This window comes from Gymnoscopelus microlampas, assembly GCF_963454915.1.
Source record: "Gymnoscopelus microlampas genome assembly, chromosome: 4".
Taxonomy (NCBI): domain Eukaryota; kingdom Metazoa; phylum Chordata; class Actinopteri; order Myctophiformes; family Myctophidae; genus Gymnoscopelus; species Gymnoscopelus microlampas.
This window is the reverse complement of record NC_139941.1, coordinates 24788676-24805108: the sequence shown is the minus strand read 5'-3', so window position 1 is coordinate 24805108 and position 16433 is coordinate 24788676. Positions and strand designations below refer to the sequence as shown.

General features: G+C 40.2%; 1 protein-coding gene and 1 long non-coding RNA gene across 2 annotated transcripts; both read right to left on the bottom strand.

Moving 5' to 3' along the window:
* Positions 1 to 2557: 2557 nt before the first annotated feature.
* On the bottom strand, positions 2558 to 10900 carry c7a (complement component 7a; the record flags this gene model as incomplete). Its single annotated transcript, XM_084055455.1, has 12 exons — positions 2558 to 2742; positions 4465 to 4653; positions 4819 to 4888; positions 4979 to 5066; positions 5423 to 5594; positions 5883 to 6102; positions 6229 to 6398; positions 6805 to 7048; positions 7161 to 7304; positions 9379 to 9505; positions 10349 to 10486; positions 10872 to 10900. The coding sequence occupies 12 exons, from the start codon at positions 10898 to 10900 to the stop codon at positions 2558 to 2560; spliced, it is 1776 nt and encodes a 591-aa protein (XP_083911581.1).
* A 28-nt stretch (positions 10901 to 10928) lies between these two features.
* On the bottom strand, positions 10929 to 11951 carry LOC311043309. The gene is made up of 3 exons (XR_014600595.1): positions 11825 to 11951; positions 11292 to 11361; positions 10929 to 11016 (listed from the first exon to the last, which is right to left on the bottom strand). It is a non-coding gene; the product is annotated as an uncharacterized lncRNA (long non-coding RNA).
* Positions 11952 to 16433: the final 4482 nt, after the last annotated feature.

Below are 16433 nucleotides of genomic sequence, written 5' to 3'. Positions count from 1 at the left end.
TGTGTGTGTGTGTGTGTGTGTGAGAGAGAGAGAGAGAGAGAGAGAGTTCAGTATACAGCCAGGTCCCCAGAGAGTATCCAGCTGGTCATCTCCCTGCAGCTGACCTGCATTCCTGACAGTTAAGTATGGCCAAACAAATCTGGAAAGCTTTCCACTACAGCTTTCTATCAACTATCAAGTGGCCCTGACTCCCGTGTACAGTACAGTAGGAGTAGAATATTGTTTGCTAAAACGTATATGGTATGAACAGAGCATCTCTCCTTAAGCTGACTGGCATTTGGACACTAAAAGAGAAAAGCTCAAATTACAACATTTGCATGACTGAAGGTTTTGAGAAGCCCCAACAGACCTTTGTTTGCAACTACAGAATACATTATATATACTATTATGTCCACTTGAAATATATATTTTTTATATAAGTAAGAAGTGGTAGTGTAGTAGGTACATGTAGCTAGCTAGGTAGGTAGGTAGGTAGGTAGGTAGGTAGGTAGACAGACAGCAACCTGTTGTAGCCTAGGTTAGTGGTTCTCAACCTGTGGGTCGGGACCCCAGGGGGGTCCCCATATGACTTTGGGGGGGTCCCCAGATGACAGTGAAGTGACAATTTAAGGAATTTTAACACCTAAAAAAAAGAAAGTAAATAAAAAGACCATTACTGCATCAAAAGTAATCAACAAACTATCCTATAAAAACTGGTCAAACATTGGCCAAAATTGTCAAATAATATAAGAAAGAGGCAAACATTGTGAAAATAGCGGCTCTACAAGCTTGTAGATCTGCTATTTTCACAATATTTATCTGTGGAAGTTGAACCAAGTCCCCAGTCCCCAGTTCAAATATGATTATTTTGGGGGGTCGCGGCCTGAAAAGGTTGAGAACCACTGGCCTAAGTCATAAAGAAAGGATTCATGTCATGGGGAAATTATGTGTAGCTTGCAAGTTAGTTCAGGCAGATTTATTCAAGTGGGTCACCTACTATGTCGGTTATGTGTCAAGCAGCGGCTTATTTAAGCTCACCCTATTCCAATGTTGTTCCTCTTGCAAACACATATCACTGCAGGTTGTGCAGTGATAAGGTATGTGCTTCTTTGCACCACGGTAATTTTTACTTTTTCATTCGTTTTTATTTATTGATTTTTTTTCTATGATTTTGTTTAGTTTTAGTTACTGTAGTTTTGTAAACACACGACATGCAGTTTCAGTTTTCGTCTTTTTGTTTAAAGCCTCTTTTTAGTTAAATTGAAAAATGTAAAATGTTTTGTCAATTTCAGTTTTTGTTATTTAGTCAGTTTTAGTTAACTATAATATATATATATCTCGCTTCTCTTACTACAGTAAATGGTTCTGTCTAATTGTGCTAAGCTGAAAGTGATATGTAGCAGAGCCTGAATGCCAATATCAAAAATATTATTCACACCTTTTGGATAATCTGCCGTTGTGTAAAAGGCATTGCAATGAAGGTGCACACATTTTGTTGGTGTAAAAGGAGTGCATGCGTAACTTGAGTCTACACACATATTCACAGACAGGCATGTGTGGCTATATACACACAGGCTCACATTTATGTGCACACAAGGCAGGAATAGAATGTCAGCGGGGGGTTTTGTTGGCAGACGATGCCATGTCTAGTTTGCAAGGTGAAGGGCATGCACTGAAATAGACCCTCTTATTCTTTCTAACTTCATCATGTGGGATGGGACCCACATTTACAAATAAAAAATGGTTTTAACCCCAAACCTGACTGTTCCCCAGTCAATTGTGCATACTGATCTTTACACATTTTCCACTAAAAGTACAGGGGCTATCTACAGTGCAGACATACATAAAGTACTTACCGTATACCTTCCACTACCTTACAGTGCATTATAACCTTATTTAACAGCTTATGCAGTTTTTTGTTGTGGCCTGCCTCTGAATCCTTTCATTCCATTCAAAAAGACAGTCAAAACACAATGTTCCACAGGAAATTGACACAACACTGTGGGATTTAGAATAGCCTGATATTGTTTTGATACAGTTTGATGCCGTTTCATATGACAAGGCTTTGACTTTACATTATTTTATAAGGGTAACAGCTTTATATGCTGCAGTTACAAGGGTGCTACTGCTATAGCAATGAAACATGAACTCATGATAACATTTCTTGTATGGATAAATCAGTGGTTCTCAACCTGTGGGTCGGACCCCCAGGGTTGTCACCACATGTTTTGTTTTGTTGTTTTTTTTGGGGGGGGGGTCCAGATGACAGTCAAGTGACAATTTAAGGACTTTTAAGACCTTTTTAATACTTCAAAAATAAGAAGAAAAAAAAGAAAGGAAAAAAGTTGGCTTTATCTGTGGAGCCGAGTCAAACTAAATGTAATGCCTCAACTCCTACAATTCCAAGTGCTTGTCAGGGTAGGGGGTCCCCAGCTGAAATATGATTATTTTGGGGGGTTGCGGCCTGAAAGGGTTGAGAACCACCGAGGTAAATGGAGAAATGTAAAACAAAAAGGTGTTGAAATGAGGAGGCTGGGAGGACTGGAGGTGCAGGGGTTGGTGGGGTTAATCTTCATTTTCATTCTTCACAGGACAGGATGCTGACAACTGACACCTGTTCTCCCTTACATCTCCGCAGCCCTGCTTCACACTCGCTCATGGTCTGGTTACCTGCGGTCGCGTCGTCCCCGACACGGATGCACACGCTCATCCCAGGGGATGAGCATTCAGCAGAGTCCTTACAACGGCAGAGGCCGGTTTGATCTGTAAGGGTGGGACGGAGAGATGAGAGATGAGAATGTTCACACACTAAAAAACTGTATGGCTTCAACGATTTTTTTTCAGGCCAAGGACCCCTTAGCTGAGAGAGAGAAAAAGGAAGCAGGGACGCCCACTACATATATTGTACATATTAAACTACATAATTCAAAATTTTCATAGATTTTATAGCTGGCTTCATAGACTTGTTTGACAGCACTATCATGTTGGACTCATGTTCATGTGTATTTTCAGACATTTAACCACTTAAACCGTCAATACTTAGTAAACTTGACCTTTCACTCTGTACTTAGACTGCTCTTTTTTCCCTTCTACACCGAACCCCTTTGCCAAAAGCAGCAGATCTACAAGAGTTTGTAGAAGTTCTCCTCAGAATAGGGATTCTAGCGTTCAAGTGGTTAATGTACGGTAGTTCCAGTAACACAAAGATTTGGCGGCCCCCCTCTAGTAAATCTGAGGACCCCCTAAGGGTCCCGGACCCCCTGTTGAAGACCCCTGTATGGTGATGTTTGTGGATGTCTGCCCCCCCCTTCTTCTTCCCTTTCTCTTTTTATGGAAATAAAAAAAAATTATGGAACTTGCACAAAAATAATAATTTCACCCACGGTTTTAAACATGTAAACCTGTGGCAATAAAGTTTGTGAAGAGTTATTTTATCTAGTCTTGCCTTGTGTTGTGTAACTTGTGTTATATTTCCTTGTGTTGCATTGCCATGCGTTGTGCTGTATTTTGGCTAAATGATGTACTTTGTAGTATGACCATGTTGCTTGCTGAAAAATAACATATTTTCAACAAAAAAAAGCAATGCATTGCGTTATTTTCTGAGAGCAGTTAGGTGCTCTCTCTGCTTTATCCTGTCTTGCATGCTCTCATTGCTTTGCCTCATTTTATTATTTTTATTGTTAATATATTGTTAATTTTCTGTTATGCTCTAAAATGACCTAAGCACTTCATCTAATCTCTGGTGTTCATACCATCACATGTCTCCCACAGGGAACAACTGCTGCACGGTGCACTGGCGCGCTCTCGCCACTGGCAGGCGCTGTTCTCTGCAACCAGGTGGTCCCTGCCGATACATTTCAGGGCATGCATCTTGCACACACTCAGTACAGTTGTAGTTCCTCTCCCAGGATTTCTGGCACACACCTCCAAGGATGAACTGTCATCAACATCATCAATCATTATCATCATCATCATAGTGTGAAATCTGCATAACTGGCACAAACAGATTTTAAAAAGTATAATATGGGTTCATAACCTGGGTTTATAACCCATATGTGTTCAAAAAACATACCTACACTCATTAGGGATCTTACAAATACATTTTCCCCTGATGGATTTCTCCCATGCTTTACATTGCAATGTAGAATTGCTGTGTTGTTGTTGTTGTTGTTGTTGTTGTTGTTGTTGTTGATGAGTAATGACTAAGGAAGAGAGAGAGAAATCAAGGTTCTAATCCTTTGAAATCAATTTCATTTTGTCTCATTAATGTTATGTTACAGTACATCCTGTAATATAGATAAAATAAATATGAACACACAATGACCAAATTACATAATTGCCATCCAATATGTAAAATATAAAATGACAGCAACATTATGAATTATGCATTTAGATTTTTTTTGAAAAAGAAGTCTGATGTTGTAATCTTTCCCTTTCGTGACGGTGAGCAGACAAGGGAAGGATGAACCTCTGCGTGAGACGTACCCTCGCTACATTCGGTGTTTGCTGGGTCTGGCGAGAAGTTCAGGCTGGGGTCACAGATCATCTCCCTCTCCCCTTGAATCTGTCTGCCTTTTGGGCAAGACAGGGTGATCCTCATCCCTATGTCATAGCTCGACATCCGTGGAGTGGCCGTGATACCTTCATTGATGGACTTTATCCTGCACTTTGACACTGGGGGAAATGAAGCAGCAGTTTAAATATGCAAGCCCATACGTGTCTTTGTAATGCTCTTTGTTAAATTATTAAATAGCTGTCGCTGAATCCTGCACCTACGTGTGCAAATCCCAGGTCTCCCAGACCATGTTTGGTCAGATGTGCACTCTAAGATGCTGGTACCAGTCAGGTGGTACTGATCAGTGCAAGTGTACTCAACTCTACTGCCCACCAGGTACACATCCTTAGGATCCTGAGGTATAGACACAAACACCATAGGTCTCATTTATCAAGCATGCTTAAGTGCAGGACCAAAATAAAACTTCACAATGCTCAACTGTACCAGAACATAGCCATTGATGAGAATAGGTGGCACTCCGCATCTTTCTTTTGCTGCAAGAGACAGGTCAAAGCACTGAGGCTCCATTGTCCTGGATACGCATCACAAAACAGACAGGTAAAATGAGAAAGTCTTTACAGGTAAATTGCAACAACTCACAGTATTTGGGTTGCAATACACAACCAAATACATAAAATGAACACATACCAGTTTAATCACACAAATGAACACGAGGGACATTGGGCGAAAAATAACAGATCTACAAGCTCACAAGGCATTGCAAAACGATGTGTGTGGTGTGAGCTTGTACATTGGCTGTTTTCGGTGAAGATACTGTATTTAATGTAGAGGAAAAAAAAAGAGGGGGCTGAGTATAGACCTCTGGGGGACTCCAGTCAAGGGTTTTTAAGTGGTTATTCCAAAGTAAATCATACACTTTGCTCTCACTTTAAATACTCAAGCTCTTGATCGTCACAGTTAGATGTCTCTCTGGGTTCTCCGATACAGTGTTGCCCTCCAGTCCGGGGAGCTGGATTAGAGCAGGATCGTGTTCGTGACCTGCGACCCCCAGAACAAGCGGTCCAGCTCGACCAACAGGTCCAGCTACCATCGATCACGCCTGTATGAGCAAAAACAGGTATGGGGAGGAGGAATATTAGGACACAGACAAGTTATAGGACAAAGGTGGGAGAGGGAGGAGTTACAGTAAGTGAAAGTGAAAGTTAAAATAAAAGTTAATAATTATTCAACCAACAGTGATTAAACCTGTTATGCGCAAAACATGCTCTATTGAAGACTGTGCATCTATACTTTGAAGGCGTTGGGCGATCTGAGAATTGATCTGGCTAGCCTTACATATTTAACAAATAGCTTCCACCAAGAAAGAACAGAAGAACACCCAGCTCACCCTCCTGGTAAGTCCCCAGGTCACAGCGTTCACCATATGTTCCTTTCTTACAGACACATTTACACACATCTCTCTCCATGACAGCCAGGCCGTTGTTCGTGCAGGGCCGACAGTGGCAGGGGTGGTACTCAGCCTGGTACTGTTCTGTGGCCCTGCGCAGGTAATGCTTCTTCAGCCCAGCACACTGCACCTCCTTCACCAGCTCAGACAGCGGCCGTAGCTACAGAACAGCAGCAACACCGAAGCAAGGTTATTATGGTTTTGCATTTTCTGTTAAGTTCAAAAATATTACTTTATTATTTCTCTTCTCGCATATATCAATGAGCTCATTCTGTTCTCCTCTCACCTTACGCTTTATAACCGTTGGAAAGTCCCGAATAGATGCAGCCCAGTTTGAGTACAGTTGCCAAGTCCTGCTGGTATCATCGAAGGAGGTCATGGTCTCTAGGGCTGCGATGTGGGAGACTCCCCCTCCGACCAAAGCCACTTTAAGCGGCTGGTTTTTCTCAGTTTTATCTTTCGGTAAACAAAATAAAGAAGAAAACATTTTTTTCTCACCAGTCTTGAGAGATTCTTTCTTTTCCAACCTAACAATTTGTCTCATGAGTTCTGGTTTCTATGGTACAAATGAATCATACATTAGTCACATACATTATGATCAATGATTGTTTCTTTACCGTCTTGAATAGGATAGTGCTTAATAATATCATCGTCATCACACGTCTTCTTGTTTACGACGCGAAAGAACAAAAACCATACTTGGACCGTTGTGCATTCCTTAAATACATGCCTTGTATCAACTGAAAAACAAGGGCCAACAAAGAAAGAAAACAGATTTGTCACTACTGCCAGAACTATCAAACAAGCTCAGTTTTAGACTTCCCAAGATCAAGAAGCTGCCTGATAAATGATCATTTCTCACCAGTGTGTTTATGAGTCTCCTCATCAATGCTTAAGAAGGCTTTGAAGGAGCCTCCGAAGCTGCCTTCAGACAGGTAGTGTGTTCCGAACCTCTCCAGGACCTTCCGGTAGGCAGCGTAGTCATACACATTTGGCAGCTTGGCCAGTACCTTCCAGAACGCCTCCGATATTGGGAGGTACTGGGGAGCATTGTTTTGGAATTGGGCGACCTCTATGTCATTCTCTAAAACCAACAGCTTCTTTTTCTGCACAGACAATGACAATTATGGTCAACAATAGAAAATGCATTGGTTTTATTCAATTAATTGAGTAAATTGTTTAGTACTTAGGCATTTTGACACATCGTGCATAGCCTACCTTAGTCGTGTCCATCTTCTCATGGTAGTCATAGTTGTTGAATCCTTCCGTGGTACCTGTCACTCTCTGTCTGTTGACAATGTCCTTAGCATAATGCCATTTGCTTTCATAGGAATCCTCACTGTAGCCATTCTTAACTTCAACCTGATGTAACAGATTACACAAGGTTCATGGTTTGTAAAAGTAGGCTATATAATGGTAGGCCATGTTATGCTTTCCTACACTGTAAAATCCACAATGTTCATTCAGCTCTGAGTAAAAAAAAAAATATTTCCTTTTTTTTTTCAATTTGTGATACAGTACATAGGGCTTATCCACTTGAAACTTGAAAACACTTGAAAAACTGGACCTGAGTTGGCTCTGTACTTGGACCATTTTTTTTCTTTCTGTCTACACCAAATCTCTTTGCCAAAAATAGCTGATCTGTAAGCTAATAATGTGCTAATAAATATTGATCTGGTTCCTTAATTGATGGTATATCTACTGTAAGAAGCCCACTTTATCAATGCATTTACAATGTATATAAACCGCTCACAAAATGTAAGGAAACTTGAATTTGGGCCATTATATCTCCCCTTTACTAATACCAATCAGTGAAGTGTTATATATCATTTTTATCGGTGATTAGTCACCTTTACAACGAGGTACAGCTTGTAAGCATCGGGCATTCATGGAATGAGCAACGCAGGCAAACGTGTGGGTAGCGCCGAGCAAAAATGTGCCAAAATCGCCCAATATGCTTTCGCTGGTAATCGCTCTTGTTTTGCGCGACCTGCCACCACACACCTGCTGATAGGTGGGTTCTGCAACTTTGCGTTCTGCAACATGGGTTCTGCAACTTTGTTGAGTTTGTGTATGCTCCAAGCAGCAACACTGCCCCCATAGAAAGATGCCACGTTTGTCCCTTCAGGATAAGGCCCGTGCAATAGGGCAAGTGAAGCTGGTGTTCCGTTACGCAGATTACGCATTATTTGGTCTTAGCTCTGGTACCATTTGCAGGCAGGTGTGTGCCAGTCAAAGGTGTGTGACTGGCACCTGAGCATGGGCCCTGCTACTTTGACAACTGTCTTTGGTACCGTTGTGCATATCTTGCCTGTAAATCTATGGTTCCTCAGTGAAGCAAGGGGTCTGGGTTGTTGTCTTCCTTGTTGACTTCACCAGTCTCACAGAACTTAGTCCTAAGTTTGGAAATGGTACCAGGGCTAACACCAAATAATGCTGTCACTCTGCATAACGGAACACCAGCTTCACTTGCCCTGTTGCACGGGCCTTATCCTGACAAAAGTGGCATCTTTCCATGGGGGCAGAGTTGCTGCTTGGAGCATACACAAACTCAACAAAGTTGCAGAACCCATGTTCTGGCACACACCTGAAGCCCATTGAATGTCATGAATGTCACGACATTGAATGTCAGCAGAAAAGTCTAACAGGCCATTTTGGCACATTTTTGCTCGGCGCTACCCACACGTTTGCCTGTGTTGCTCATTCCATGAATGCCCGGTGCTTACAAGCTGTACCTCGTTGTAAAGGTGACTAATCACCGATAAAAATGATATATAACACTTTACTGATTGGTATTAGTAAAGGGGAGATATAATGGCCCAAATTCAAGTTTCCTTACATTTTGTGAGCTTATATATACGTCTCAATGAAAATGAAGCAAATTAATAAAGACAAATAAAACATGAAAGAGGAAGAATATCTTGAAGTAGAATATAGGGTTAAATTAGGCTACACTTTAACCAACAATACAAAGATGTATTTGCAATATGTAAATGAGGACATATTGAACATATTGATAATTAATCACTAGATATGATATGATATGTTTATTTTAACTACAGAAAGTAGATCCCAACGAGAATTATTTGTAATGTTTATGTGTAAATATATCTGAGTTTATTAAAACACATAAATGAATGAATTCTCTCTGCAACATGTGTTTATTTATCATTTTAACATTTTAATATTTATTAATTATTTTGTGTTGGACATTTTTTAAATTATTTTCTCACTCCTGCTTTGTTGTCTGTTCCTCTCCTTGCAAAGACTGATTTGACACATTTTATTTTATTTTATTTAGTTAAATTCTATACGTGGTTCTTCTTTTGCCGTTCCTTCCAAAGACTAATTCTAAAGTCTTTCTGTCCTCGTGATTGCTTTACTTTAAAAACATTTCCAGAATCAGCAATCCTACAAGTGTTTCAAGGAAACCAACCATGAAGTTAACGTTGAGCGTACTCAGGGGAAGTCTGTAGTTGTTGTTGAAGTTGATGCGGCACTGCCCACCGAAACTCTTAGTGTTAATTACACCCTGCATTGGCGTCCCTGACACAATGTCATACCTAGACAAAACAGACAAACAACTTCATCCCAGATGTCAAAGGTGAGTGTACAGTAAATGGTCTACAGTAGGGGTCTTCAATGTTTCCCCCTTCAAGAACCCCTTAGCTGAGAGACAGATAGTTGTAGTAGCCTAGTAGTAGTAGTAGTAGTAGTAGTAGTAGTAGTAGTACTACTGTACATTATACGTTATTTCAGTGTTGTTTAAATTCATGTTTTTTGTTTGTTTACACGTGATTTGTTCAATTAATTCAGTATGTTGGATTAATGTTAATGTGTATTTTCAGACATTTAACCACTTAAACCCTCAACACCTCGTGAACCTGACCTTTGGCTCAGTAGTAGCCTATACTCTTTTTTCCCCCTCTATACCATATCTCTTCACCGAAAATAGCGGATCTACAAGATCAGAGATCGTGAGCGGGCAGATCTGCTATTTTCCGCAAATATTCCCACCAGAATAGCGATACTAGGGTTCAATTAAGTGGTTCATGTAAAAAAGGGGGGAAAAGGAGTCCTATCACACAAAGATTTGGTGGCCCCCCTGTAGTAACTCTGAGGACCCCCTAGGGGTCCCAGACCCCCTTTTGAAGACCACTGGTTTATAGTGTATGTAGCTGTGTATGGCGTGTGCGTGCGTGCACACGTGCGTGTGTGTGTATGTGTGTGTAATATATTGTATGGTGTTGTGAGTGTATAGTGTAGTGTAGTGTGTGTAGTGTGCATGGCTGTGTTGTTATTTGGAGAAGACCTGAGCCTGCATTTGCACATACAAGACGTTTTTACCACATATGCATTGTGATTGATTGATGATTGATTATATTGTACTGTATGTGAGAACATACCCCTTTCCAGTAAGTTCAAGGTTGGGTGGAACGCCCGCTCTTCCACCTTCACATTCAACGTATCGTGTAGGTTGGTCGCAGCTATGTTCATCCAGATTATCTCCCTCACAATCTTGATCACCGTTACAGACCAGAGACCTATCAATACACATCCCTGTAGGTCATCATGTGTCACAGAGAACAGATGAGGGTCAGGGTGTGAAAAGAGAGATAGAGAGATAGGCTGGGTCATAATTAGAGATACATTACAACAGAGATGGAGACTAAAGATATTCAGGCGTTGTGCTTTCACATTAACCCTTTAAAACCGGGAAAGCATCTGTGTCATTTTAGATTTAGTATTGGCTATTCAAAAATAGCAGATATACTATTGCCGTGCCGTAAGCTTGTACATCTGCTATTTTTTGATATTTTAGACAAATTGTGAAAGTGTGAGAACTACTGATTTAGAAGGCATCTGTAGAATCGGCCTAAAGGTCTTCATGAATTAAACAGTAGAAAAAATGGATCCTTGATTCCTGACCTGATTGGCAGCGGAACCTTCCTCCACATCCTTGGTCTAGAGGGCAGCCTTGTGTGGTTTCACAGGTTCTGCTCCCGGTGCGATCTCCACTGCAGGGGAGGCCCCCCAAAAACTGAGCATATACCTCCATGACACGGCTTCTAGTCTGCAGTGTGTTACACACATAGCAAAGCAACAATGCAACAAAAACTAAAAACTGCACTAGCTTGCCACAGTATCATTTTACACATGGTTATTATTATAGTTATTATGGTTCAAACAATGCTTATAAAAATTGTCCTTTTTTGCTGACTCAAGCAAGTTAAAGTAACAGATCATCAGCACTGCACATCCTTTATTACATTGCAAGACCAAGACAACAACAATAAGAACTACAACCAATTTTATTAATTATTTAATGAACAATTTAGTGATCTTAACCTGTTCTCTGGTGCATGGATTACACTCAGACCACCCTCCCCAAGGCCCCCATTGGCAGTCAATACAAAACCTTAAACATAAAGGAATACAATTAATACAAGTTTTTCGTTTAGTGTTGTGCTTGTTTTTTTTTTTTCTAAATATTTTATCCCACGATTTTGTAACCCTTTTTACACCCAGTGCCAATTTGCTAAGTGATCCTGGGCACTACACCCCCCCCCACCAGCCTAGGGAGGCCAGGGCCGAGCTCATGCCTCCTTCAATGCATGAGAGCCAACTGACCTTCTTGTCACCCGACAGGGGAGAGTTTCCCTGGTTGGACGTAGCGCGTGGAAGGAACACGTTATTCCAACCAGTTCCTTTCCCCTCCATCAGGCGCCCCGGCTGACCAGGGGGAGGCAGTATAGTGACCAGGATTACTACATGTTTTTGTGAGGGTATTAACTACCCTAGGAGACACGGGGAGAACATGCAAACTCCACACAGAGTGTGTTGTGCTTGTTAAACATAATAAAAAACAGAAACAGCTTTACCCTGTGTGTGTCATCATCAGGAGCAGCAGCCAATGCAGCCCTGTTAGACATACTGGTAGAAACTTAGAGAGGAGAGGAGAGTTAGTTAACTGTAAATGAGTGCATAATGAAGGATGCTTTATAAAACTTAATAAGGCATTGTTCCCACTGTAGACCAGGTACTGTAGGTGTAAATAGAATTGTCATAAGTGCATATTAGGCTCTGAGGGGTTCCAGAAGCTGGCATACCCATGTCCTGTTCATTTCCCCATAGCTCCATATGATAGGCTCAGCTGCAGTCAATTAAGTGAAAGAATGAAATCAGCCAATCAAATGAAGCTATGGGAAAATGAACCCTAACAGGATACAATATCATGCCACCTTCTAGAAACCCAGGACTAAAGTTATGTACAGAAAAGGATTTATTAACCATAATAAGGCATTCTTCCCACTTTAGACCTGGTAAATGCAAAAATTGTGGTACACTGTCAATAAGTGAATAAAAAGCTATATGTTTTAATAAAGCTACAAAACAGCTAAAGGCTGAACAATGACATAATGTAAGTTTGTAATGATACTAACAATTATGATACACTTAAGGCTATTAATAATAGCCTACTCTAATACTCTAAGCAGTCTATAAATTGGTAACACGTTTTGTAAAGGACAAAAAAAGGCTTATCAACTAACAATAAACATGTTAAAAATGCTATTATTAACCCTTATATATATATAGAACACATGAGCGCCTTATAACAATAGAAGTTAATACCAAATAATAAAAACATGTTTTGAAATCAGCTTGAGAGTGAATCTTTACCTTCATTGTGAGAAATTAGCAGTTCTATGGCTCTCAGCATGCTTAGTCTTTGGCTTTTTATTTGGAGTATAGCCTACGTCAGTTTCAATCTTTCACAGATATTGATTGCTTTCGGGAAGTTTTGTTTTTCTTCTCTGGAACTGGACTAGAGACGTGTGTGTGCAATTGTGTCAGTGTGTGAGGGGTGCATGCACTTATAAACAAATAGCTGTGTGTGTGTGTGTGTGTGTGTGTGTGTGTGTGTGTGTGTGTGTGTGTGTGTGTGTGTGTGTGTGTGTGTGTGTGTGTGTGTGTGTGTGTGTGTTGGATATAGACCAGAAGAAATATTGACTTTCATTCGCAATAACTCCCCCCAAAAGCCTGTCTGTGGGCTGCTTGACCCATGACATTAACAAACACAAAAAAGATTATGCAATCTAAATTTACTGTCAATGCTCAGGGTGTGCAATCATTATCCACACCATGTCTAAAGTAGTCAACTGACAGACAGGCAGCTATAGTTATTTTATTTATAGCTATAAGTCCAGAGTCAGCTCAAAGTATCTTAGTATTAATTTATTCCACTGTTGCTTCTGCATAAACAAACACAGAGAGCATAGAAGCTAATCAGGAACCACCTGTATTATAGTCATTTGTCCAAGCAAATTCACCTGCACTTGGATTCAGTGTCCAGCTTGGAAGACACTTCAACACAAATGGAAGAAGAGCCAGGGATCAAACCCAGGACCAATTCTGGTTGCTCTACTGAGCCACTGCCAACCGCCACCACTGTGTATGGATATCGTGTATGAAACAATGCTAGTATGCTACACTGAATGAAACAATGCTAGTATGCTACACTGTGCGTTCGGAAATTGCGCACCGGAGCACACTCGCCTATTAGTTTGTATTGGCCAGTGCGCTCAGTGCTGTATTTTCGAACGCACCCTATATATATATATCGTCCGAAAATAAAGAATAAAGGCTACAACACATCTAGAAATGTTGATATTAAATAGATTCTGCTCCCGAATATTGTTGACAAACTTTTAAACTAGCCGTTAATGTTAAATGAATCCATGTTGAGCTGCATGGCCTTTTTCACCTAAAATTGTACCAGAAACTATTTTCTGACAACATAAATCTAAATCATTCAAGGCAGCAGGGTCGTGAAAACAGGCAGGCAGGTAGTTTTCTGCTCCAGGTCTGCACTGCTGCTGCAGCCTCTCGTATTTGGATAGTTGTATTCCTGAGATGTGATACAGTCTAGCTAACACTAGGGGGCAAAACAGGTCCATTTCCTCTCTACAGCTGTTGCCAGTATGATGTACTTTAGTGGCTACTCCTCAAGGACAGGAAAACTCCACCAGTATATAACAGGCTGTTAAAACTTTGGAAGAAAACTGTTCTTAATCCCACGTGAAACTAACATAGCATTGCCACAGTTCACCCCATTTAGTCTAGATTTATTCCATGTAGGCCTGTGATTTCTGCACAAGCCTTTCCTGGTTTTATCAGGGAGTGAGAGATACAGAAAGTGAGAGGGGGCTGACTATGAGAGTAGCCCAATATGACTTGCAAGATAGAGGCAAGATGGTGTCAGATGTGCATATACACAGCAGAGAGGCAGAACAGATTTCCAGAGCAATAAAGTGAACAGAAATACCTTCCCATAAAGCAAACCTGAGATTCTCTGATTTTGAACAGGCAAACGTTCTCATAATTTTCCAGTGAAAACAATATTTTTACAATAACCTGCCTGCTGTTACTGCCAGGCAGGAGGACCAGGCAGGATTGATGTATGCATATCCATCACCTCCTGACAGCTTAAAGGGGAATGCCACTGAATGTTGTTCCTGAGGCCTGTCACCTGTTTTGCAGTTTGTTGCTACTCAGGGATTACTTTATGAACACACAAACACACACACACAGACCCTTTTATCGACGGCTAGCCTCCTATTCAAAGCCCTGCCATAAAAAGCATTTTTTGTTGTTGTGTGTGACCATGTCTTGACAATGATGTAAGTGGAAACAATTTTAAATTCGGATAAGCAATGTTGGGCAACTTACGTTGTCCATTCCTTATCAAGCCGGAGTGACAAAATAATTCATTATTGACTGTCAGATTTCATTTATAGCTTCAGCCTGGGTGGCGTAATGCTTAGCTTTACATCTTATCTTCAGTTTTGTATTACTTTGACAAATAAGCATGCCATTCTAGGTGGAGGATATTTTCATGTTGGCATACATCTCTCTTCTAATGCGATATTTTGCAGAGGACAAATAAGAGTAGGCTACATGTATGGAGTAGTAGGACCATTAGACATTGCCAGAAAAAAAAGTCTTGTACAAGGTTACAGTTGCAATTACCTCCCTCTGTCGGGAGAGGACATAAATCATGGATTTAAATCTTTTTTATACTGAATTATAGATCGACCAATCAAGCTAGCAAGCAAGCAAGCAAAACCATTATAGGCATAGAAGCTTTATTAGATTGGTCATTTCCCACTTAGAACAGTCAATTTCAGTAGAACATACAAAGGTTTGAGTCTTACAACAACAAATTACTCTTTTTCCACACCAGAAATGTGAATGCATGAAAGGTAACAAAATCATTTCGGATGAGGGAAGACACACTGAACTTATGACCCAATGCACAAACCAAATTTTCTTTCTGGATTAATTCTTAATCTTTACAGGGTAACAGTGCAATAAAAAAAAAGGATTTCTGGGGATTTTTCTTAAAGGGTAAAACAAAGGACATTTCCTCATGAGATTTTCTGAAAATAATTTCAGATGAGAGATGTATACCTTTGAATGCATGGCACAAAGTACACCTATAAATACAGTTTGGTTCATGCACAAGCTTACTGAAATACTAAATAAATATGAAAAACTAAATGTACCAGCGCAGGAACACTTAAGATACAATTCTTGTCAATGACTCTAAATATTTACAATTCATCAACAGCAACCTATTTGCAATTACAGTATGTACAAGCTTTTCACAATATGAAAAATAGTTTAACATCAATCAACACTGGAATAAGGGGGGGGGGGGTATTAGTTGGAACTTTCTTTAAATCATTTCAATAGTCTATATAAACTCTTTTCAGTCAATGCTCACTCAGTCAGTGTCACTCAATCAGATGTAACGATCACAAATGTCACAAAAGTTGAAAGAATAAAATAGACAAAAAATGTCCTCACTGTATACATTCTCTGCAGAGATTCCTCACTGATCATAAAGTGGGCGTTTGTATAATATGTTGTGGTATTCATGTATAACGTGTAAAAAACAACCAGAGCAATAATATTGGTTTTCTTTTCTCCCAAAGTGTCAGTTCAAATGGTTGCCCTGTGCTTCTTAACAAAAGATTAGTATTTTGTACAAATCACTTATATTGTAAAACATTTAGTAAATAATCATATTGTACAGCATCATGTTATGCTATATGAACTATGTGGAACAAGACAACATAAATCAGACAATATACTGGATTCAAACATGAAACATCTGACAAGGCAGACATTAAAAACATGACATTGAGGTCCAAACACTTAGGCCTATTGTATGTGTTTGAGTGACATATCACAGCTAGTGCAATCTGAGAACCCCTCGCCAACTGTTCTTGAGAGATTACAGCTAGTGTAGTTTACATTTTTGTCTTTTTTCCCCCGTTCTTTCTTTCTTTATTGTTTTTTTATTTGTTATTTGCACACAAGATACAGGTTTACAATTAAAAAGGAACTACAAAGAGTGACTGGAAATGTGCAGGAGAGAAGATACCCAAAGGGGCTTGTATGAAGAACTCCCCTAACATTTCACTG